General features: G+C 38.9%; 1 protein-coding gene across 4 annotated transcripts in view; it reads right to left on the bottom strand.

Annotated features, from left to right (window-relative positions):
• Positions 1–1705: 1705 nt before the first annotated feature.
• PSIP1 (PC4 and SRSF1 interacting protein 1) overlaps positions 1706–25608 on the bottom strand; it is a 39214-nt gene continuing 15311 nt past the window's right edge. For all 4 annotated transcript variants that reach the window (XM_087742751.1, XM_087742750.1, XM_087742748.1 and 1 more), the window contains exons 6-17: positions 24811–24918; positions 24189–24251; positions 21874–22012; positions 20060–20135; positions 18951–19176; positions 18166–18284; positions 15659–15714; positions 14387–14457; positions 8516–8617; positions 7591–7804; positions 5213–5324; positions 1706–2475 (exon numbers count right to left, since the gene is read on the bottom strand). In XM_087742751.1, the coding sequence (XP_087598877.1) occupies positions 2412–2475; positions 5213–5324; positions 7591–7804; positions 8516–8617; positions 14387–14457; positions 15659–15714; positions 18166–18284; positions 18951–19176; positions 20060–20135; positions 21874–22012; positions 24189–24251; positions 24811–24918 (1350 nt within the window). In that variant the 3' untranslated portion in view covers positions 1706–2411. The remainder of the gene's footprint in view (positions 2476–5212; positions 5325–7590; positions 7805–8515; positions 8618–14386; positions 14458–15658; positions 15715–18165; positions 18285–18950; positions 19177–20059; positions 20136–21873; positions 22013–24188; positions 24252–24810; positions 24919–25608) is intronic.

Here is a 25608-nt window from a genome sequence, read left to right as displayed (position 1 = left end):
ACTTAAAAGTACTGAATATAGTGAAGAATTCTTTAGAAAACATGAAGTGCATTCCAATATGTCGTCTGCTGTACAAATGCAGCAAAACAGGCTCCATAAATTGAGCTGCCGGCCAGCAGTGTTGTTGAATGTTGAAAGAAGTATTCTTTTGTTGGCTTTTCTACATTACCAAACCTATAATCCTGCATCATCTTAACATTACAGCTAATTTACAGATTACTGAGACCAAAAATAAACGTAATGGATTCCGGTTAAGGACAACCTATAGAAGCAGTTAACATCATCTAGGTGTACCACTATGTAAATGGACAGATAAAAGTTGGTGAAGCCCCTTCACACAGGCGTTCGCAGCAGCTTATGTGTACTGAGTTGCACACACGGCCTCTGAAGGAGTGGAATTTTTAGCAACGGAAAACCACTCACCCTGATGGGTTCTGGCAAAGTTATATAAAGAAAACGGTAACTAGTGCAAGCCAGCAAAGATGACTGAATAGCAGTTCTGCACACAATAAATGTAATGCCAGTATCAGATACGAGAGTTCTGATTTCAGGCTTTTCATTTTTTTTTCCTGTGCCTCTGGTCACTAGTGAGGATTTCTTTGTTGTTATTTAAACCGTGCAAGTAAAGAGAAGGGGAGATGAGGGCTGTGATCCTAAAACTATTACGCAGTTTACTATTCTAGTCTGTTACGAAGAAAGGAAAAAAAAATGGCAGCAAAACAGCAGTGCTCAGGAAGAAAAGTTTTCATCTCTTCAGAATTAGGGTATGGAGAATAAGGAGCAGTTACTTCACAGTAGTGCACGATTTCAGTGAAAAAAAAGCGTTAGTCAAGATACATCTGTCACTTTTTGATTCTGGAAAACAGGGAAGTTTGAAAAGTTACTGGACCTTCACCTGATGGTGACACACCGAGTGCTGAAGTTGCGTTTTGTGATTCCTGAGTATCTAGCTGCTTAGCATTACTGTAAGAGCAGAACTGCAAACAGAAGTAAAGATTGCACCCAGTTGCTGAACTTGAAATGGGGAAAAGGCTGTGTGCCTTGTTTCATATATGAGCAGAAGTCCCTTCTCTCTCTGCTATCCTGGGCAAGAACAAAAGAACAACAAAAAAGCCAGGTGGGCTGACTGAAGCAGGCATGGCAGCAATTTACAAGGCATGTAAACAAGAAATAATTTGACTTTTCAGTATTTGATACCATGCTGTTTTGGTCATGCTGCAATCCTGAAAACGCTTCTTTCTTGAATGGTGTGAGTTAAAGCTTCAGAAGTACTGGTCTGCACGAGGCTGTAATCATGTTTTTCTGTTGCTGCCTTGAAGGTGACACAATGCGAGGTGGTACGTGCACCCAGAACACTGCCACCTTCCCTGTTATCCCCTAACGAGACTCTTAGGACTGTTAAACTCCGATTTCTCACCTGGCTGGTGAGAAATCCAGTCGCACAGAAGTTGTTCCTAGTTCTGACATTAGGCAAAAGGTGTGTTTCAAGAAAGAATTTTCAGAGGAGCTTGTGTATGTTTCATTCCCTTTTATGCCTTTAGGAACTTTTCTTGGAATACTTTACCAGTGTTTCTGTCAAAACTCAAGTTAGAAATCCCCAAGTTAATGCCAAGGCAATAAAACTGAAATAGTACTAAACCCAGACACTTGTTCCTAGAAATGTTTTAGTCTATACAAGTTTCTATTAAGAACCAGTCTTTCTTCATCAGTTTAAATTCTTTACTTTCATGAAAATCGTTCAAGACAGTGTTTTCCAACCAGTGTGCATCAACAGGTTCAGTGAAAGCAATAGATTTCTTTCTAGTATACTTATTATACCAAAAGCATACCATAAAGTCACATGGCAGTAAATTGGCACAATGAGTTTTGCAAGAACAGAACTAAACTTGTTTTAAAAAAGTGATTAAGTATACTCGTACATTGACATTGCAACAGCTATAAAAACGCTGCTTCCAACTCCTACAAAACACAGTGAAAAGACATCCCAACAAGGGCTGAAAAACTATGCACAAACAGAGGTCAGTATCATCGGAAAGGAGGAGGTTTTATACAAATGAAGCAATTAGGCAGTTAAAAGTATTTACACTTTTTCCTGCTATTAGCTAGACAAACATACAGCAGTCAGATAAAAATATACTACAACTCTAAGTCCTGTAACATGTAAGCATATGTTTTCTAACTGGAATTTTCATCTTTTGAAATGTGTTACCTGTTAATACTGGACAAAACTATTGGCAAAAGTGTCTAAATACTTTTAAACCAAGATTAAAGGGGGCTTTTAGTCCACAAAATTTAACTTTAAAATACTATGCTTATAAAATTATTTAAAACTTTCAGCAGTCTATAGATTTCAAATGCAAAACTTAACAATCCTCTTTAATCTGTATTTAAAAAAAAAGACTCCAGTGATGTCATTTGCTTTCAAAGGCAGAATCTTTTGCTGGCTTTTCGAGTTCCCTCTCTTCACCACATGTCCTAGAAACAAAAGAAAGCAACATTAATGACCATATAAAAATGCAGAAAGCAGACTTATTCCAGACGTATTTGTACAGTCTAGAGTATGTGATGCTGATGTATGCTGAGCAGGAGATGAAGTCAGGAGAACTGAAGCAGGCAGTGATACAAGCGGGCCATCTTCTCTGTCACGCTGATGGCCCCCAAACGTGAAGCTAAGCTAGCAGCGACTAACATCAGGCTGATGTATGCGACTGGCTGCAAGCGGCAGTCATTCACAAGTGGCCTGTGGTCCAGTCAGGCAGTCCTCCCCCGTCTGCTGCCACACAAGTGTCAGCTCAGGTGGAAAAGCACTCCGGCTTCACCTATCTTACCAACGGTAACTTTTCTTAGTAGCCAGCAATAATCCACTATGTGTCCCAAACACTAAGGTAACCGCAGGAAGCAGTATGTATTTTTCCCAAACGAGAACAGAAGGATGTTCTTACGTGCCAATCACTTCGAAGTATTAAGTTATGCAACTTTTGTCTTCCAAAATTTTTGACTTACAATCTTCAGAAAGGTAGGGACATGTCACGGCTCTAATTATCAAAGGGAGTAAGTCCAGAACTGAACAGAGCGCCCTGTGACTGTAGAGGTTTACAAATTATTTGCTTAAGAGTCAGTAGTGGGAACTGCAGGGGTGTTTTGAACATTGATGATTTGTTCATACTTACTTTGCTTACTAGTTCCTCGCTTCTAAAAAACTGAATACTGCAAATAACATATGAAAAATACTGAATGAAAGGAAGTTTGTATGATGGAGAGACACCACTCTGTAGCTTCCTTGGATTTACAACAGGTAGGTGGATGCATTTCTCCACATGCCAGGTACTTGCAAGAGGTGCTACAAAATCTGGTTTATAGCTGTTAGCAAACAATGAGTCTAAGTCCACAGAAACTGCTCCCAAGTAGCCATACAAGTGTTCTTGTAAAGTGGGTTTGTTTCTTTGTTTAAGGCAAGTCAAAGAACGCATTGGAGTGTAGGGTTCAAGGCCACAGCAAACACCACAGACACTTAAAGAGATAAATGTTTATTACCAGAACATGAAACCCCCACTAGCGCATCCGCGGAAGATATATTTGCAAGTTTTACAGATACAATCACGATTACTGAAGTATTAAAAATATAAATTGTCTTGCCTCAAAGTTACTTTGAGACACTATAGTCAAGAGCCTTTTCCAGGCATATTGCATAACTATCTAAAGTATCTGCCTTAAGTTTCTTTTGACCAGTGTCCATTGAAGTTTCATGCATGCGCCCAAATATTCTTAATTCTTTTAATCACAAATACAAAGGGCGATCTGACTGAGACTGTCTCTCTCTCTCTCTCACACAAAAATCCAAGCGTTGTTAGGTTCTGCAGAAACAAGGAAAGCAGCAGGCCGTGAAAAAAATTCTACCTTGGAGGACCAGTTTAGTAGTAGTTTATTTTTAAATACTTGGCTAAGTATATTCTGTTATTACTGAACTGCCTTGCCATTGATCTCGGGTAACTCAGGTGTTGCACTTTGTCAGGACCATACCCTGATTTGGCCAAATCACCTATTTAAGCAGCATGCTAGGCTGTGTAACCTGTGTGAAGAACCCACGCTTGTGCCTTCGTTGTGTCCCTCTAACATGCTGCTTGTTCAGACCAAATGAGTATTTGGCATCACTGGCTGAAAACTCCCAAATGTCACTTCTGAAAGCTGTGTGATCAGAAGCCACTAGTTCTCAGCAAATACCTAATTCATTTTCATCTTAAGGGGTTTTTTGGTTTTGTTCTGTTTAAGTTGACCTTGTAAATAACAGTCAATATTCCACTCATTTGTACAGTTTTAACTTGGCAGACAGCCAAAAGCATGCCAGGCAACTGCAGTTTCTCCTGGCCTGCCTGAAGACAGTGATGAAAGGAAAGCTTTCTTCAATACATACTGCTGGACAAAAAGAATCCCTGAGCACAAGGTGCAGAAGTGCTCGGAGAAAACAAAGGGGAACTGCAACAAAACAATTCAGCTCAAGGATAATTCTAGGCCTTTTCCTCATCGTTTACTGAATTCTATTAAGTATTTCTCATATTCGACAAGAGATTCACTGCTGTTGTTTTTGTTTACGAAACAGCATTTTTCAGTGAGGCTAAGGTTTAAATACTTACCTTCTGACAAATTCAAGCATTCTTATGAATTCTTGTTTGGAAAAGGTAAATGCATCATCCTCTATAAAGCATTCAGAGTTCTGAAACGTCACAGGTCTACGTTCTAGCCTGGAGTCTACCTGCATTTGGGCAATTCTACAGCTACACTACAGAACATTAATTAAAGCTACTGGTTAGAATACATGATTTCACAAACAACTTGAGAAATCCCATGAGTTTCTGCAAGACCTGGTTCAGGCTTCCTTTGCTTCCAACTTAATAGCATAGAATAGTCTATAACATAGGAGAAAGCTCATACTTTGCCCTGTCTTGCCACATGCTGATTTTCTCCTAACAGGACATCCCGTAATTTGTTTTCTTTTGGTCTCCACTATAGCAGTGAGCAAAGTAACTTTTAAAATGTTCATTCAAAACTTTAACAGACCATTTGCATGCTATTATCATTCTCTAAAGTTGAGAGAAAACTCTGTAAAGAAAACAGTACCTAAAGTTGGTTAAGTAACTTCAATCTACTGCTGTTCTATTTATATCATTTTGCTAGAGCAGAATGGCTCCTTAGTTCAGTAAGGTTATTAACTCACTTTTTCTTATTGCCAACTTCATGCTTATCTTTCTTTTCCTCAGTGTCCTCTCCATTGTGTTGCGACTGGTTCGTATCTTGAGCTTCAGACCCTCCATTCAGAACCTTTGAACCTTTAAAATGAAAGGGCAGGGAAAGAAAACAGTACTGCAGGCAGCAAAGCTGTGCTATAAAAAAGGCCCAAATAATTTCTTTACCTTCATCAACTCAAGCACTCTAAATGTTTTCTCCTCACCTTGATACCCAGCAGTTGAAACAATACAAAAAGCAGTAACTGGAACAGCTTCAACTTCTGAAAATTCCATGCAACGAGTCTCATCCCATGATTTTAATAATGGGAAATGAGCAGTGTATGTATTTAATGAGATTTCAAGTTCTTCTTGTGCTTGCTACACTATAGATAGTAGGACTAATGCTGATTTATATTCTGAGCAGTGAGAGAATATACTTCAGGAGTAAATTCAGTTTACCACTCTAACGTGGTCAGACAATTTGGGGAGATTTCTGATACTTTTAACTGGATGTTATTAGTTCCATGGATTCTCGTTTACTCTCAACTCTAACAAATACGTATATAATAAAAATTATGACAAATAGTAGATATAAATAGAGTAAAAATGTTTAGTTATAGCATGCAATTGTCAAGCAGGAAAACAAAGCTTGACATGTAATGAATACATGTTTTGCTCTGGTATTACAAGCCAGTGAATTCTGAGTGAAGTGTTGAGGAATGTCACTTTAAGTCAGAACTGACAGTCCATTTTATTTGAAGTTACAGGTTTACCAAAAAAACCCCTCTATTAAACTACGGTGCTACAGGAAGACAAAAATACCAAGACATTACTCATCAGAATACTTACAGGCTAAGAGATGCTAAAAAGCAGACAAGATAATTTTAAGGTGATATTCTAGTCTAGACTTGCTCAGAATCAGTTCTGAACTTGAATGCCATGGGAAGAATTCAATGGAACAATTAATGCTATAGTCCCTTGTTACAAAATAGATAGTCTGAAGCTGTACTTCAGCTGAAGTACAAACTGCTGTAATTGTTGTGCTTCATAAAGCTAGTAATAGTTCAGTTTTTAAAAGGGCAGAAGTATGAACGTAAGGAACCAGAACTTCTCTTTGTAGCAAATAACAAAAAATCCACTATTATTTCATAATATCCCCCTACTCCGATAAAACTTCTTACCATTCTCCATTTGACTGGGCAACAATATGGTATTTCAGTGTGTTCTGTTGGAAGTCTCGTGTTAGCCTTATCTGGAGTAGCTTCATTGGTCAGACTATTCTATGTGTAGGAAGTCTTCAGTTTAAATTCTTTGTTAATATGTTAGCTGTGCTGATCACTGGATTGGGGAAAGATCTGTGTGGAGCCTCTACTACACCCTACATACTTCTCTCACCATAAAATGGTTGGAGTTTATCATCATCCTTGTTTTCTTAGCAGTTACAAATACACTGGCATTTCAACTACAGTTATTCTGAATCCTTGGCATCCTGAATTACCTCCGCTACAGTAACTTGTTTATTCCAGATCCAGGTGGTGTAACTTCCAAACAGTTTCCTGAAACAGTTTTGCTCCCCGGATTCAAGTTCAAAGTAAATATAATTTCTCTCCAGTGGTTGTGGAGATCAAGGATCTACATAATTTCAACAGATGGGCAGAACTCCTACATCTTCAAGGACTGAAATTCATTTGCAACACAGCTTTCCAGTGTCTGTCTCATTTTGTTCCTCTATTTAAAAATGCATGCATCTATTTTACTACCATTTCTTTCTTTTGGAAGGCTTTCAGTACCATGCTGTACTTGTACAAGCAGTCATAATTAATCTGGAATAGTACTGCTAAGAGCACAAAGGCCTTTTCTCCTCTAAATGATGATTATTTCCTTACTGTTAGGCTGAACTACTAAAGCTGCATCACAGAAGCGGTTAAAAGCTGCTGCTACACATAGCATGCATGATACAGGAAGGGGGTAGTGAAGGAACTTAAGCATAGGTGGAAGTCTAGGCACCAAAAGGCTACTTGAGGAATGGAAGGTAGGTAATATGTTATTCTACCTCATGTTTAATGTTTTTTTTATTCCATAAGGTAATGAAGTTAGAAAATTTACAGAGAAGTAAAAAAATGCTAAACTCAGTTCTTCCAAAAGCCTTTCCCTTCAGGCAATAAAGGTAAAATAGCCATAGAAAAAACTCTATACCCTTGAACTTGAAATTCAGTTATAGCAGTATTATCCTTGACTATTTCAGATACGTAAAGGTTTTAACAGATATGTAGAACTCCTGTATCAAGGATTTTTTTTTAAGCTGGCTTAGAAATTGATAGAGACTAGGTCTTCTGTATGACAAGAAGCTAAAAACACAATGACTTACCTGTTTGGTCCTTTTCCATTTTCTTGTTTGTTCCTTTCTTCCACTGTTCTTTGGTTTTGTTGGCTTCCTCGTGCTGCTTCTGCTCAGCAAGTGATTTATTTAGTACTTGGGAAAGAACAGAATCTCCTTCCCCAACCAGAAACATGGTCTTGAACTTGTTATATAGCATTGTAGATTTCTCCATGATAACTTGGCTAACTTTGAACTTCCGTATCTGAAATCAAAGTAATAAAACAATGAGCTCCACTTAGGTATTTAAATACCTATGTAATTTCATCACGTGCTAGATGAAATTCTTAATTTAACACCTGAAATGAGATCATAGACTTTTACACTCCCTGAAGCACCACAGAATCACAGAACAGCCCAGGTTGGAAGGGACCTTGAAAAATCATCTGGTCCAACCCTCTGTGAGAAAGGGAGCCTGGATGAGGTTATCGAGCATCCTGTCCAATCACATCTTGAAAACCTCCAGTGATGGGGACTCCACTACATTCCTGGGGAGGCTGTTCCAGTGAACAATTGTCCTTGGTTGAAAAGTTTCTTTTTTTATATCAAGATGAAATCTCTCCAGTGCAACTTGTACCCATTGCCCCTTGTCTTCTCCATGTGGCTCCTTGTGAAGGGAGAGCCTCCATCCTCTCTGTAGCTGCCCTTTAAGTGCTGTAATACTGTCATGAGGTGTGTTCCCCCCCCCCCCCCCCCAAGACTTCTCCAGGAAGAAAAGACCCAATTCCTTCAGTGTTTCCTCATAGGGCAGGTTCTCCAGCCCTTTCATCATCTTCATGGCCCTCCTTTGGACCCCCTCCAGTCTGTCCGCATCGTTCTTGAATTGTAGGGACCAGAACTGGACACAGGAGTAAACGATGCTGATAGCAATTTAAGAAAGCACACAAGTTACTTTGAGTAATGTTGCAGATCTCACCTTCTTTAGAGTCAGAATCATCTCTGTATGTTTCTGAGCTTGTTGCATTGTGACTTGAAGGGATGCAAGCTCATCAAGAGCCTCAATACACCTGTTCACATCCTGCATATAAACAAGACATTAGTTTGAAGACTTAACTTATATGTTAATAGTCCTTAATTAGCCACACTAAATTAATTTCCATGCTTAGTGATACCTTCCTATAATTTCCTTAATTCTTCTATGTACTTAATTTTGGAACAATTTATACAGTCAAACTTGCAAACAAAGATTACTATCAGTTGCCTTTCAGCTACTTCCATAACAAAAGGCAGATCCTGTTTGAATAACTTACAATTTAAAAAAATTACTTTATACTTTCAAAATACAAACTCAAGCTTTATGCCACTTTCACAATTCTAGTACTTGAAGCTGTTCTCCATAGTCAGCGTTTTCCATACACAATTCTTCCCAAGTGACTTGCCACTGAGAAGGCAGCAAAGCATCTTAAGCGAACTGCAGTTAATATACAGAACTGTATCTCTCTAGATTTTTCAATTAAAAGTTTAATGAATTACACACTATGCAGGACACCCAGAAGTAATGATGTGAGCTTCTGATCCATTTCTAAGAACCACTGTATTAAAGCCTTCTTCCTGTAATACTTAGTTCTCAATTTCCTTATCTTCAGCTACCCTTGGTTATTTTAATTCCTATATAGAACTAACAAGATCCATATCCAGCACAGGTCATAATAATATTCTGCACTTGTATAAAGTTGTAGCTCCTGTTCTCAAGGGAAATTAGTATTAAAAACCCCAAACAAACACATCAGGACTATCCTCAGCAGAATTCTTATCATCTTTACTTGAAAAATACAATTATGCTAAACTATGTGTCCTTGCTGTAGCTCTACAACCAATGTTCTTCCCAGTACTGCAAGGTATTTGCTCCATTACACCTCTGAATCAGAGGTTTGGTGAGGGTTTGGGGTTTTCTGGTTTTGTTTTTTCCTTATTATTTCAGGGGAATTTACTATCTGGCTCAGAACAGAGTGATTTCTTTAAGCCAAACCACTAAGTTGTGAAGTAAAAGCTTTCTAAATTTTATTTAAGGTGAACTATTTTTTTGAGACAAAGTATTGGCATAGACTTAAATAAAATAATTTAAGAATAGGCCACACTGGAAATGAATGTTTCTTATTTAACACTGTGGTGGGTTAGCCTTGGCCAGCAGCCAGATGCCCAGCCAGCCACTCACCTCTCCCTCCTCAGCACTGCAGGGGGAGAAAATAGGATGAGAAATCTCATGGGTCAAGACAGACAGGGAGATCGCTCACCAGTTACTGTCATGGGCACCAACAGATTCTTCTTGGGGAAAATTAATTTATTACCAATTAAAATAGATTTGGGTCATAAGAAACAAAGACAAACATTAAATCAACACTTTTCCTTCCCCCGTCTCCCATGCTCAACTTCATTCCGGACTCCCCTCCCCAGCCCACCCCCAAGCAGTGCAGTGGTGGCAGACAGTCAGTACATCACAGTTCCCCTCTGCAGGTCCTTCCCTCTCACATTCTCCTCTGCTCCAGCTTGGGCTTTCCCCCCAGGCTGCAGTCCTTCAGGAGAAATCTCCAGCATGGGCTCTCCACAGGCCACACCGTGAACATCTGGTCCTTCGTGGTCTTCTTCCACAGGCTGCAGGGGAACACCTGCTCCAGCAACATGGAGCACCTCCTCCCTTCTTCTCTGACCTTGGTGTTCCCTCTGCTGTTTCTCACTCTCCTCTCCTCCTCTCTCTGCCCAGGGTGTTTTGCCCTTTCTTAAATAAGTTTTCACAGAGGGGCCGCCAGCTTGGCTGAGGGGCTCAGCCGTGCCCTGCGGTGGGTCCACTGGAGCCAGCCATGTCTGGCATGGGACAGTCCCCTGCCCCCACGACCAGAACCTTGCCTCCGACACCCAACACTACACCCAGTTCCTGAGTCGGAGCAGCTTGCTGCTTCTCATACTACCATGCTCCTTCACTGACACCCATATTGTCTCACTGTACAAACAGCACTCTCAAAATGAAGATACTAAACCAAAGGCTGAATCCCTTTCAGCACCGTCCATGCAATGGTAGTCCAAAAAGACCATGCAACCAGTTAGGGAAAGTCCTCAAACTGATGTTCCTCTCACACCTCTCCTTGGCCAGTTAATAGTGGTAGCAAGAATTTTCTTGTCTTCAGCAGTAGATAAAGGCAGAAATGGAATGAAGCCCTTTACTTGCTTTTTCAGTTGTGTAAATGGAAATGGACTGTTGAAGATTTGCATCTCCTCTAGAACTTCAAATAAGAGAGAGACTGGTAAAGTATTTTTGGTCTGGTCTCATGATTTGAAATTTCAGTTAGAGAAAAAACAAAACAAAACCAACAAAACCACAAATAACCTCAAATTCAAAAAACTGGTAGTATTGTTCTAAAGCACCAAAGGCACAGAAATTAAAATAGACTTAAAAAAAAGATACAGCTCTAGTCCTTCCCTATGTGTGTTTTCACTGCCCAACCTTAACAGTGGATTCCAAGGTGTAACAATTTAGGTGAACATATGTGAGTGCTTGACGACCCTCACTGTAAAAAAGCTTTTTCTGATGTTTAAGCAATATTTCCTGTATTGACATCAGCGTTCACTGCCTCTTGTCCTTTCACCGAGAAGAACCTGGCTCTGTCATCTTTCCTCCATTCAGGTATTTACACACATGGAAAAGATCCCCCTCTCAGCCTTCTCTTCTCCAGGCTGAACACACCCAGCTCTCTCTGGGATGCTCCAAGCCTGCAATTCATCTTTGTGGCCCTTTATTGGACTCCTTGCCATATGTCCATGTCTCTATTGTACTGGGGAGCCCAAAACAGGATCCAGTGTCTCACCAGTGCCAAGTAAAGGGCAGTCATCACACATCCTTCCATGTTATGGCAACTCTCTAATGCAGGCCAGGAGGCTGTTGGCCACCTTTGCCACAAGAGCACACTGCTGACTTATGGTAAGCTTGATGTCCACCAGCACCTCCAGGGCATTTTCTGACAGGCTGCTCTCCATCCAGTCAGTCCCCAGCCCGTGCTGGTGCATGGGGTTATTCCTCCCCACAGGCAGAACTTGAACCTCTGCTGAACTTCATGAAGTTCCTGATGGCCCATTTCTCCAGCCTGTCCAAGTCCCTCTGGATGGCAGCACACCCATCAAATTTTTCTTTTCAGTTTTGTATCATCTGCAGACTTGCTAGGGGTGTGGTTTGTCCCATCATCCCAGTCATTAATGAAGATGTTTTAACAGTATTGACTACTAGTGACTGGCCTTTAGCTGGACTCACTGCCACTGATGGGAGCCTTTCGTGCCCTGCAGTTCAGCCAGTTTTCAGTCCACCTTGCTACCCACTTGTTTAGTCCAGACTTCATCAGTTTGTCTATGAGGCTGTTACGACACACAGTGTCAAAAGCCTTTTTAAACTTAATATAAGCAACATCCACTGCTATCCCTCATCCACCAAGCCAGTCACCTCACAGAAGGATGTCAGTTCGGTCAAGCGTGATTTCCTCTTCATTAACCCATGCTGACAACTCCCAGAGACCTTACTATCCCTCATATTATTGGAAACGGTTTCCAGGAGGATTTGCTCCATTACCTCCCAAGAGATTGATGCAAGGCTGACTGGCCCACAGTTTCCGAGATCCTTCTTCTGGAAGATGAGGGTGACATTTGCTTTCTTCCAGTCCTTGGGAGCTTCCCCCTAATCACTGTGACTTTTCAAAAATAAAACGGAGTGGATGCACAATGACATCCCTCAGCACTCTTCGGTTTATTCTGCATCAGGTCCCACTTCATTTAAATATTCCCTAATTTGATCCTTGTCCACTGAGCATCAAGTCTTTCCTGTTCTGGACTTTTTGTTGGTCTCAGGGACCTGGGATTCCTTAAAGGAACTGTATGAGCAAACTGACGTCAAGAAGGCATCGAATACCTTGGCCTTCTCCTTATCCTTTTTCACTAGATCCCCCATCCCGTTCAGCAGAAAGGCCCATACTTACCCAGTCTTCCTGTTGCTGGTGAGGTACTTGAAGAAGGTTTGTTGTCCTTCATTCCTCTCCACAGATTTAACTCCAGGTGGGTTTTGGCTTTCCTAAGCACATCCCTCCACGCTTGGACAGTGTCTGCATATTTCTGTCCCTGCTTCCACTTCCCGTATGCTTCCTTTTTTTGTGTCCTGACTATAGTCAGGAGCTCCTTGTTCATCCATGCAGCCCTCCTGCCACATTTGGTTGCTCTCCTGCTTGCCAAGATGGATCAATCTTGAGAAGGAGGTAATCCTTAAAAGTGAGCCAGATCTCCTGGTTCCTTCTTCTCTCCAGCATGGTCTCTTAAGGGATTCTTCCAAGCAGATCCCTGTAGGGGCCAAAGTCTGCTCTCCTGAGCCAAGGGCTGTGATACTTTTTGCCTTGCTCCCTCCTCCCAGGATCCTGAATCCACGGTCTCAGTCACTGCAGCCAAGGTTGCCTGTGACCTTCATATCCCTGACCAGATCTTCCCTGTTCATAAGAATCAGGTCTGACAGCACCTGATTCCCGTGTCAGCTGCTTGATCACCTGTGTTGGGAAGCTGTTATACTCCAGAAGCTTCCTGGACTGCTGCAGATTCTCCATGTTGTCCCTTCAGCAGATACCAGGATGGTTCAAGCCTCCAATGAGGACCAGAGCCTTTGAACCAGAGGTGTGTCCCAACTGCCTTAAGATGACTTCATTCTTTACTTCTGCTTGATCAGGTGATCTGCAGTAGACATCCTCACAACATCGCCCATATTGTCTGCCCACTAATCCTAACCCGTAAGCTCTCAGTTGGCTGAGCTCTGTCCCAGTGCAGAGCTCCACACATTCCCACTGGTCTTTCACATTAAGTTACCCCCTCCCAGTGCCCGTCTTTTCTAAAGAGCCTGTATCTGTACACGGCAACACTCCAGCCCCGTGAACTATCCCACCAAATCTCTGTGATGCCAATGAAACTGCAACTGCAGACAGATGTCCAGTTCCTCTGGTTTGCTCCCCATGCTGTGTGCATTAGCGTACAGTCACTTCAGAGAGGCACCCAGTTGTCCTGACTTTCCAGAAAGGCTATGAGAGCTTTACTCATAATGCTGTGTTGCCAGCACTTCCTCATTTCTGTGCATATGCTCGTGCTGATGCCACTTAAGTCCTGTTCTGTTGAGGAATTATGTTGATTACAAAGCCAATTCTGTTTACATCACCCTGCATCATTTGATTGCCATCCTGCTCCACCACTTCCTCACCTTCCCCTCCACTACTCTTCCTAGTTTAAAGCTCTTTTATCAGGCTGGCTAGCCTCTTGGCAGCAATACTTTCGCCCCAATCAGGTGGGTGGATCCTGCCACCTCCTAGCAATCATATCCATTCCTTCATAAGCCCCTTCCTCAAGAAAGGGACCACCACCTGGGTCCCCATACCTTGACCATCACCCTGAGTCATATGGTCACGCCTGATACTTTGCAGGTCTCCCCTGACCGTATCATTGGTGCCCGTTCCCTTGCATCAGGCAGTCTGCCACTAGTACACTCAGTATGTCCTTCTTCTGCATGGCTCAGGCTGAGCTGGCACAGATGCTTCATTTGACAGAATTTGGGATGAATGTTTCTGGTAAATAATTTATTATGAAGTATTTTCAAACAAAACCAATTTTACTTGCTGACATCGATCTTTTAGTATCCACAGTAACCTCATTTAAGCAGCAGTTATCTTTCAAATTGAAAAAATTCTGTTCATTCTTAGAATATTAATTAAACACCCCCCCACCCCCCCAAGTATTTCCTACTGGAATTGTACACATAAACTGGTTTAAAAAAAATACTTACAAGATTATCAATTTTCAGGGAGTTCTTAATTTCTGCATGTATCCTTTGAAGCCTAGAATCCATTGATGTTTCTGAAGATTAAAAATAGTATGCATGAATATTTCATAATCACAACAGGTTTGTTTTTCTAGAAACCTTTCTACAAATCTGAACTTCATACAGAATACAGAAAAATATGGGCAGGTATTCTACATCAGATAACCATGCAGGTGCACACATAAATACACCACAAACCTTACTGTCAGAAATAAAGTACGCAGCTTTTTAAAACTGGACACTATTAGCAACCTACATAGTTTTCTCCTTAGGAGTTACAAACTTAAAATAGTTTTCTACTTCAATATACAGCTGTCACCCTCTACTTGTGGGCCAGGCTAAAAGGAAGTTTCAAGAAATACTAAGAGTTACAAAGCTGGAAAACCTTTAATGACAGGACACCTGGATGTTTTCAGTAAATTGGACATTATTCAAGTTAGGTCCAAATCCATCCGAACAAAATGTTCGCAGTACACATGCTCCAGCAGGTGTGCAAGATTAATGAACATGTCCGTCTCCAATTCACACACCGAATGCCTGTTTGGATTTTTTCATACACAAGTAGTATGCATTCTGAACACTACTGCAAACAAACAGTTTCCTTCAAGTTCAATCTGTCTTGGATGGGTTTGGATACTTTTTTTTTCCCCTCTGCCAACACTGGGTTGGTTGGAGCCCATGCCACTAGATCTGTACTATACTACAAATTACAGCCAGTGGTTTGGATTGCCCTTAAGGATGGGAGTACTAAAAAAGGAACGACTTATCCTATGAAGGTCAGTTTGCAAGTCTGGGTTAGTAGACAAGACCACAGTAATCTGAATCTAAGCCTCTTGCTTAGGAAGAGCAAGCCTCTTGCTTAGCAAGAGGTAGTATCTAAATACTTTCAAGAGGTCCCTTGGATTATTATTGTGTTATGAGAAGACAGAAAGGAAAAAATGAAGGTAAGAACTAAAGTGATTTGATTCAAAGAATAAGAGCTTTGTTTCTTGTTCACAAACAGAAGGGATCATTGAGTAAAAAGGGAATAGCAAAGACCTGTTCTACTGCACTGAAGAAAGAACATAGAAGAACAAGAATGCCCTGTTGCACAGACCTGAAGGAAGCAGCCATGGATCAAACACCTTGGACTGAGACCCCAAAGCCATTCTTAGAAGTAAATTATCTTATCCAGGCAGATAATTCTGTTCGAAATTTAAGATGACCAAAAATACTGTTTAGCTTCTTTAAACTAACCTCTCTTCTTCTCCATCTTCTTAACTTCTGTTTTCTTGCCTTCTTCTTTACTCTGCCTATCAAAAATGTTAAAGTGTTTTTACAATGTTGTAAAGTCTGTTTTTCAGTCTTTTTTTTTCCCCAATTTTTAGATGAGATGCAATGGTTTGACGTATTACCTCAGTAAAACACTAGCATGCAAAAGCCACAAAGAGCCAAACCCTGGTTCTCAGAGACAGAAATAAATTCAAAATTAGTTAGTTGAGATACTGCTGATAAATCCTCCATACTGGCAGATGGCTTTCCCAACAGCAAATTAAAGGATTTTAAAAACAAGTCACATTTCTAAACTGTATTTTGTTTTGGTTGCATGTACAAATTGGTAAAATAGCATTGTACAGAACTAACTTACGGAGAAATAAAATATTTTTATGATGATGACAAAAAGAGTAAAACTATTTAACATTACCATGGGGAATTACAGAGAGATCAATTAGTCATAATCAGTTTCTATGTGACTTATTTTCTCATATAATTAATTATAACAGTATAAGTATCCTACAACTGACCATAAAGGTATCAGTGATAATTTAAATATTCTTGAAGCAAATAGTAATAAAGGAAAAAGATTTATTACAACTTCACTGAAATCTCCTGGCTCTTTCTCTAATTGTATCACTAAAAATAATGCTGGGACTCAAGAAAAACAAAACAAAACTTGTCTCCATCTCAGTTACAGGATGAAGACAGGCAGAAGTCTTTCGAACAAGCTTTTGAATATTCAGAGATCATGAGCCCTTGTTTAGCAGTTCCTCAGTCTTGTCTTACTGAGGGGTTTCAAAGCCTCATTTTAGAATTTGCCTATTTCAGCACATCATGACTAAATATTCTGTGACTCATTTTCTTCCTGTCATAGTAATACACATCCATAAAATATCCATGCCTGCATGTCCATCATCTTCCATGTTCCTTTCATACTCTATCTAGTTACAGAATCAACAGTTTTCAAGCATGTAAGACTATTTTACTTCAACTGGCAGCACAAGCTCATGCTGTTTAAACAGTACACGAAAACTTTGTATATCTACAGAACGGTAGTACACTGTTCCTAGACTTAAATAAATGTTAATGCTACAAAGACCAGAAAATGGAAACTATGCTGATGAGAAAAGTAACCGAAAAAGGTATCAGCCTATATTCAGTGTATGAGTAGGGGAACTTGAAGACAGACAGAACAAAAAAGTTTTTTTACTTCTTATCAATATTGAGTTTTGTGCTATTAGTCATCAGCTATAATGAAAGTCATTATGCATTCATTAACTACTACTCCTTTATCTTACTGAAATAAAGCTTTACCTACCCTCCAATGCGTAAAATATGGCAGCTATTTAAAAGTAGAAGCGATTTAATTATAACCAAATCAATATATGACAGTTTGATTGCAGAAATCAATCAGCATGTGTCAGATGTAAATAGTGATATATCAAGAGCTGCAAAGATGCTAAGGACAATTTAGCATCTCTGGAGTTGGAAATGCTTAGGTTTGCTACAGGCAAGTAGAGTAATTATGTTGGGTTTCCAGAGAAGGAATGACAGGAAGAAGAGGAGAAGAAAGGGCTAGAGGATAAAAAACCCCAAACAAACTAGATTCTTGTTAATGAATGTGAAAAAAGGTAGAATTTTGTGATTATTGGGTGAAGGGGACCATTATCCTCCTCCTCCTTTTCCTCCAAATTTTTACCTTGTTCTCCCTTTCTTCCACCCTCCCACCAACCGTGGGGATGGGAACATCATGCTCTCGTGGTGGCGGCTTCTTCCCCCATTTGCAGTACAGCTCTTGAGAGTGAGTCAGATTTCTTCCTATTGTCCCACCCCCCCAGTTTCTGGCAGGATCTTCTCTCCATTCTTATGCTGGATTCATTTATGATAATTTATCTTCCAAATGCAGGCTGCTCTTGGTATCTCTCAACTGGCTTTGCAGTGCTAGAGTAGAATAATTCTTACTTTTTTCCTTGTTCTGTCTGACAGCATGTGCTCCAGCTGCCAGACAGAGAAGGAAATGTTTTCCAGATAACCCTACACATTCCACAACCTGATCAAAAATCCATAACCATGGATTAACAGGTCCTACCGGTTCTCAATCTAATGTATCCAAAACTTAAAGAAAAATATATGGCTGTCCTGAACAGTTTTTCACACCGATTCCTTTTCACATGGATGTTCTTAGGTTACTTCTTAACAGAACCCACCAGCTGTCTTCTGCTAGAAATTCTAAAGTCACTGAAAGACTGACATTGCTTAATTTCTAGGTTCAATTCTTCCCATCCTCCCACAAGAGGACATACTGGTTTAGAGGAGCTTTTTACTCTCCACTTAAAAAGAAGTTAAAATAGACAAAAAAAAGGGTGGGGGGAGAGAACAACACAACACAGCGCAAACCAGATTGGAATTTTTTGGATATTGTCTCCTCCTGTTTGTTTCAGAATACTCCTACAGCTTGTGGACATCACATGTTAAAACATACTCACGATTCAGATTCTGTCTGTTCTTCTTGCTTACGCTTTCTTTCTGTTACTTCCCTCTCATGTTGGCCTCTTACAATGCTTCTTCTATTAGCTGCCTGAAAGCTTCTTCCCCCTTTTTTCTTCTGTTTTTATTTAGGATTTTAGGATTGGAAAGAGAAAAGGAGTCTTTAGATTACTGAAACGCAAGATTATTAAATCATTGTTTCTGTAAACAGGTAAACCTACCTACATTAAGTATCTCTGAAGCAACTTTGCTCCATGGAACAACCTGACAAGAGCTGGCTTTCCCCACAACTAAATGCAAGACCTCCACATGTTGGTAAGTTCTGAATGTCTTTAGTCCTTTCTCCCTTTTTCCTTTTCTAATAGAAGGCAAATATCCTAAGCACCAGAAAAATGAAGAGGTTCCAAATGATTGGCTAGGACAGCTTTATACCTTTCAAAAACTTGATTTCAAGCCAAACGTTCTCTTAGACGCAACCAAGGAAAAAAAGTCTGTGTTCTGAGGAACATAGATGGAAAAAGCCTTTAGACAAAATAAATAACTGCTACCTTTAAATCCTTTGTTAAAACGAAAAGTATCTTAGAAAAGATGCTTTTCTTAGAAAATACCAAAGAAGTTCCTGAAAGAATTGACAAAATTAATTTCTGCAACTTTTATTCTATATATCTGTATTAGCCAGCCACAGGGCTCCAAGCTTTACTAAGATCTGGCATTAACTTCAAGAATGATCTTCAGTGATACTACTTGCCTCTGTAATAAATATATCAGGAAAGCAAAATTATACCTTGTCACCTTCTGGTTCTTCTCCATCATCTTCAGAATCAGAAGCTGATGCAGAACCCACTTTTGCAGCATTTTTCCTTTTTGGTTCAGCCTCTTTCTTTCCTTCCTTTTTGTCAAATTCCTTCTTTGATTTCTCCTCTTCCTTCTGACTTTCCTCATCTTTTTTCCCTTGCTTTTTGGGCTTTTCTTCTGGTCCTTTTTTCTTTGCCTTCTCCTCCTCATTAACACTAAAACATGAACAGCATTAAGGCATCATATTTGTTATCTACAGTGAATTTAAAACATCACATTCTTCTAAGGAAGTTGATTTTTTTTTAACCACAGAATATTAAAAATTATGAAATTAATTCTCTCTCAGTTCATTTAATGACTCTTGAAAAATACTCAGTCTTTTTGTAAAATTATAGCCCGCTACCAATACAAAAAGAGAAATAAATAACAGTAGGGAGGCCCTAATGAAGCTAACATTAATATACGTGCATAGATCCAAAACCAAAAAGTTAATGCTCAGAAGTTCTTCACACACACGTGTCTGCAGGACCAAGAGTGCATACACCGTAAACTAGTTTTGTGAAGTATACTTAAGGTGTACATATACTGAAACTGTGCATCTGCTAATCTACAAAACACTATGCTGACGCTCAACTTCTCCTTCAGTTACGAGAACCACTAAGGACATAAGAACTGAAGAGGGTGAAAACCCAAAATTTAGGTAACAAATAGTGTTGGAATTCCATCAAAAGAGATTTCTGAAACAAAAATGTAAAAAAATGCAATATTTTAGTTTTGCATGATCTTGTCTCTTCTCTTAATAAATATATTTTCCTCTTCACCCAGCATACAATTATAGAAGGAATTTTGCACAGATTTTACAAGTTAGGAAGGTTAAGATCTTCCGTCTCTTGTTCCAGAAATGTACTACCTTGAGTTACCATGATTAATTTCCTGAGCTGTAAATAACAACAGCAAAGCAAACAGTAACTCATACTGAATACTAAAGAAGCAAAAACCTGTCAGGAACTCAGTGCTAATTATGAAGTCTTAACACAAGGAACAACGTGTTTTACAATGAAGAAGCTTTATATTAAGAAACAAAACAGAACAACTCACGAGTCACTCTCGGAAAGACAAGGTGGTTTCACCAACTTAGGTCTCCCTCTTGGTTTTGGAACCTTTACTTCAGAAGCTAGTATTTACACAGAAATAACAAGTTAGTCCACAGCCACCATCTGCTCCTTGTCTATGAGGAAAGATTCTTACCCAACAGACAGAAGCTACACTAAAATCAAACTATATATCCTGACTTTGTTATTATAAAAAAATTCAAGTGTTAAGTGAGTACCAAACTTTAATCAAGATCTCTCTGAAAAATTAGAAGTGTTGGTAGTTTTTTTAGCTAATTGGTAAATTAAACTTTGGTGTTTTTTTAGCCACAGGCTCCAACTACCAATTCTTGTGGTTTTTTGCACTCTGTGCCATTAGGATTTGTTACACATGTTGCATAACTAATATGAACAAGTCTGATATTAGAGAAAGTTTGAAATCAGGAGAATGGAAAGAAGTCATTTAGTGTCCACATTTATGCAGCCTGTTTGCCAGTATTTTTAGATGTATCCTGGGGCTTCCATCACTTTTCTTGATAACAAACCACTGTCAAGAAGTTCTACCACACTACAGTACAGACCAAAACTTTTGCATTTCCTCAGATTCACCACATTGTTAGGAATAAGACCAATAGTGCGTCTGACTTCCTGGCACTTACAGCCTTCAAGTGCTCGTCCAATACCAAAGTGAACATGTGGTTAGGCGACCTAATACTCAGTGTTTAAACTCCTGTTGGTGTCAGCATGCATACATCATATCAACACCAGGAAAGGCTGCATAGTACATCTTATAAAAAGGCATTTCATACAGGGGGTGAAAGCATCTCTTACAGATCCTTTCCTGCTCTTACAGACAGTAGTTAGTAAAAACAAACAAACAAAAAATTGTAAAGATAAAAACACATACAAATATTAAAAATGCACATTTAGCACATGTAATTAAAGGGAGAGAGGGGGAGGGGAGCTCAAATAATATGTAATTTCCTCACAGCTTCCAAGGCAAAAGTAATTAAGTCTAGTTAACTGGTTGTACTTTCTAAAAGTTATTTTCATATTGTCAGCAGAAACAGATGAGAAAATTATGCTTCCCAGACTAGATGCTTGTACAATGTACATAACTGCTGCAAGAACTGTTTTCTGATGTAGTGGTTAATGATCAATTCAATAATATCTGCAAGATTACCACAAAAATTCCTATGAATTAGATGATTGCTACTTCGAAAGAAACAAGCACTGCAGAATTATCACCAAATGGTTCTAATTATACATTTACAAAAAAGCAGTTACATCTTCTTTTTATTTGTCTATCAATCTACACAGACTGCCTTAAATACCTTTTTAAACAAGTCTCTCCAGCTCTCTGTTTGTTTTTACTGTCCTCTGAGCTCCACCTACAGGTTTTGTGTCCCTGCAGTTCTCTTCCTTGTGTTTTATGGATATTCTAAACACAATTGAAGTATTTTACAGACCTTCAATAAATATAAACCTTTATGGAGCAACAATGCAAGAAGAGCTCTTATTGTACATCTATAATTTAGCAGCCTTCTATGAAGAAGGCTTTTCTAAAGGCAATACTTGTACCCAAAAAACAATGAGTCTTGTTTAGAGGACTGAGTATTAATGCTAACAATTTAAATCCATTTACGTCCTAAATTCTTCAGTTTGAGATGAGGTGTTTTCTCATTACAATCTATTAGCAAAGACTGCCTTTAGCATGAGAAAATACTCTGTAGTACTTTAGGGGAAAGAGACAGCTCCCTGACTAATTCTGCTAATGTATTTCTTTGATGAAAAAATTTACATCTTTCTTTTAAAAGTTACCTGCTGGTCTTCCTCTTTTAGGGCTTACTTTTGGAGACACTGGCACAGGAGCTGCTGCTGCCACTGCTGCTGCCACTGCCGCTGCCACTGCTGCTGTTGCCACTGCTGCTGTGTCCTCAGCCTCAGCTTGTTTTTCAGCCTAATTTAAAGAATGAATTTCACAAGTGAAAAAACACAGGGCACCAATTTCTCTCTTACTTTCTCAAACAACAGTTTTAAACTTCTAGAAATGCATTATTACGCTATTGCTTCTACACATGAAAAAAAGTTTCCAAATTTAGTAACATATTATATTTAAATATCACTAATTTCACCCTCTCCATACCATCACTACCTGATACAGCAATGTTTCATATCATTTCAACCAGCCCATTCATCTTCAGAACAATACACTATCTTGGCACAACAAAGGAAAAAGATTATTTTTAAGTATGTTTAAGGTCACCACAACAGCATGCCAAAAACCAGTTGTAAGCAGGAAAATTCATTTTTCCCCCCTATATAAATACTCTTCTTTTAGATGTGATCATCTCCCCTAATTGCATCAAAGTATTGAGCCAGTAGATGGAACTATTCAGAAAAACACCTGCTTCTAGCTCTATAGCCAATTATTTGCAATGAAAAATTGCACGTTGACCTGCACTAACTGGACATAATGACCTTCATCTACCTAGTCATTTTGCGGGGGTTAGGTTGTAAAGACAGATAGAACTTATGACAAGAGAAGATCTTGATGAAAGGATACATATCTCCCTGCAGAGACATTACATATCCATACATACAGATAAAAAGAATTGAGAAAAATCCCAAATTCACAGAGTTTAGCGTCCTGGATACAGGAGCATCAGCTAGCAGCAACAGAAAAGTTATGGGCAAATACATATTTATCTTAATATTGTTTGTAAGCACCTATGATAAAAGACAATTTTGAAGAACAGACAAACTTAAATCTAGAACAGAGTAGAGGTGCATCTCCTATATTAACTGTGCTTTCCATCAGTCTTTTTCAAAAAGACTGTTTAAATGAAAACAGAAAAATACCTCTTAGAATGCTCTTTTACAATCCCAGGAAAACACCATGTTTCTTAAGGCAAATAAGCAATGCATTCAAAGTCATTTAACTGCATAGCCAACCCTCTTTTCTGACCTGCAAGCACACACCACATCCCTTGAAATATTATGTTTTTCTGTTCAGCAATGGCCTGTAGTAATGCAAATTTCTGGTTAAATCCCCTGCAACATGCAGCATGTGCCAAACACAAGTCTGTCAGCTGAAGCTAGTAAATGTGACAGACGAAATCAGTTCTAAGGCCTGCAGTGCCTTATGATGCCAAAAAAACCCACCTCAAAGAAAAAAGAAAAAAAAAGAAAAACCACCAAGCCATAGGAGTTGAGTACTTTTTGAAAAAGTAACGAATGAGGCCTTTTTTTGTGTGTGTGTGTGTCATCTGTGCCCATTTACAAGCTAAAATCACATGTATGCGTTGTCATAGACATGCTTTCAACTTCTTGCTGTTTCAGAGTAGAAGCTTTCTTTGAATTTTATTTTAGGTTTATTTTTATAAAATTTACTTCTTTTTTTTTTAAATAAGGTATTCTTTAAGTTATATTTTTTAAATATTCAAGTCATTTTTGTAAGAGCATCCAAACATATATCTTTCTTTTGTGTGAAGCAAACAATACTCAGCACTCTACTTATCTGTGACAAACACACTAAGGTCAGTTACTTCGCACTCATCCCATCCCTGCTGTCAGCACTAATGCTGCAAGTTAAATGGCTTCAACTTAAAATTAAACTTTGCCCCACTTTAATCTAGTTTTTAATTGGGTCAGTGCCCTGATCTGGTTTGCTGTGTGACCACATGAACATTAAGGCTGGAGCATGCTGAGCAAGCAGCTGGGACTGCCTCTTTCAAAGTAATTCAATTTTTTCCCAGGTTGAAGAGACCACAAAATCACAACCTCGTGAAAAGGTGTTAGTTCAGTGTGATGAAGATGTTAAAAAATTTTCTGAGCTTCAAAAGAGACAATTTTATTAGAGGTCTAGCAACAGTTTATATCTTAGTGTTTCTTATTTGCAATGGACTGTTTGGGAAAAGAACTCCCTACTCTACACTAAGTTCAAACAGAATTAAGACTTGTAAAACACCCTCTGGGAAAACTTTCGTTCCCACAAATCTTTCAGCCACTTGAAAGTGGGGAATAGGGTGTCAAGCACTTCAACTTTATGCATAATCTGTCATTAAAGAAAATAAGATCCAGTGTCATCACACCCAAAAACTCCAGTAAGGTGAAGTAATTAAACATATTGTTACCTTTCTTTTTCTTCCTCTTCTAGCAACTTTAGGAATAGAAGCATCATTTGTTTTCACCACATCCTGTGAAGATTAAAAATGGTGCTAAGAGTCTTAACAAAACAAAGATATATTTTAAATTATTCTAAGTTTTTTCCACAACTGAAACCTCTGGCACATAATTTAGACAAGAATCCCGTAATATATATGAAGACACCTCCTGCTTTTAAATTATGAAAATCCTGATTATCTGGTAATCAGGATTTTTTTCTGCAAGATAAGAAATAAAATAAGTACTAAATAATATTCTGTTTCAGATAAACATATGTAGTCATGTTGTAGTCTGTCTGAACTCTTCATTTAGTCCTTTAAATAAGTACATTTGCAATACAGAGTACATGATAAAAATCACACTGTTCCACCTGTTTTAATTGAACTTGGAGACAAGCCAGACAAAGTTTCCTCTCTGACGAAAGCTTCAATATAAACATGAGTGAACACATAGGAAGTTTTATATAATTAAACAGCTACTGAGACTGCCACAGTACTAGTAACTGTAGCTTCTTAGTACTCAGTAACAGATTTACATCAATCGACATAATATTAAAATGTTCTCTGGTACATTGAAAAAGCTTTCACATACTTCTTTACTGTTTTTTTCAGAAGGTAGGTCATCTTCCTTTGAAGTATCCATCTCCTTTTCTTCTGTTTCAGCTTCTGTAGGTAAGTTATTATCCCCTTTAGGGGATAACTGCAAAGGCAGTCAACAGAGTAAAAAAAAAATGCATTAAAAAAGTATTTCATAGTGAAAAGAGAACACACTAATAACCATCAGGCTGCTTTTCACTTTAGTTTAAGTCTGTAGATACACTTGTTTCTTAGGTACACATGAAAAGACTACGGCAGGACCACTTTCTCCAGTACACGACTGCAGATAGTTGTCAGAACAGGTCAAAACACAGAAATGTGCTATGGTGGAATTTCAATTCCACTTTGTGTTCATGATAACATCACTACACTTTTTCACCGTATCACCATTACATGAGTACTTCTAAGTGTTCATGCCAAGATTCATTTGGATCACTGTTTATCTATACATACAGATGGATATCAGAGTCACAGACCACATTTAGCAAAGAGTATCACTCTAGTAAACAAAGACTTAATGTGGTAAACAGACCACAACATGCTGTGTGAGATAGTAATTAGTGATAATTGGTGTCATCTAATCTATGCCTTTTTTCCTGTTTTGCTGGGCTTTTTTTAAACTTTAAATCACAGGTTTTTGTTTTAGGTGAGCAGTTAAGACTTGAAAAATCAAGAGTTTGTAATAGTTTACTTGAAAATAATCAACATTTCCTTGCAGCCTATGTATGTGCATGTTTTTTAGATCTTCGTTCTCTCAGCTTTAATACTATTGCCTTGTCCCACTTGCAAGCCA

Source organism: Nipponia nippon, unplaced genomic scaffold, assembly GCF_047370975.1.
Source record: "Nipponia nippon isolate SJK-2023a ecotype South Korea unplaced genomic scaffold, ASM4737097v1 scaffold_8, whole genome shotgun sequence".
NCBI classification, from domain to species: domain Eukaryota; kingdom Metazoa; phylum Chordata; class Aves; order Pelecaniformes; family Threskiornithidae; genus Nipponia; species Nipponia nippon.
Note: the sequence above shows the minus strand (reverse complement) of the source record. Positions and strands in the feature narration are given on the sequence as shown.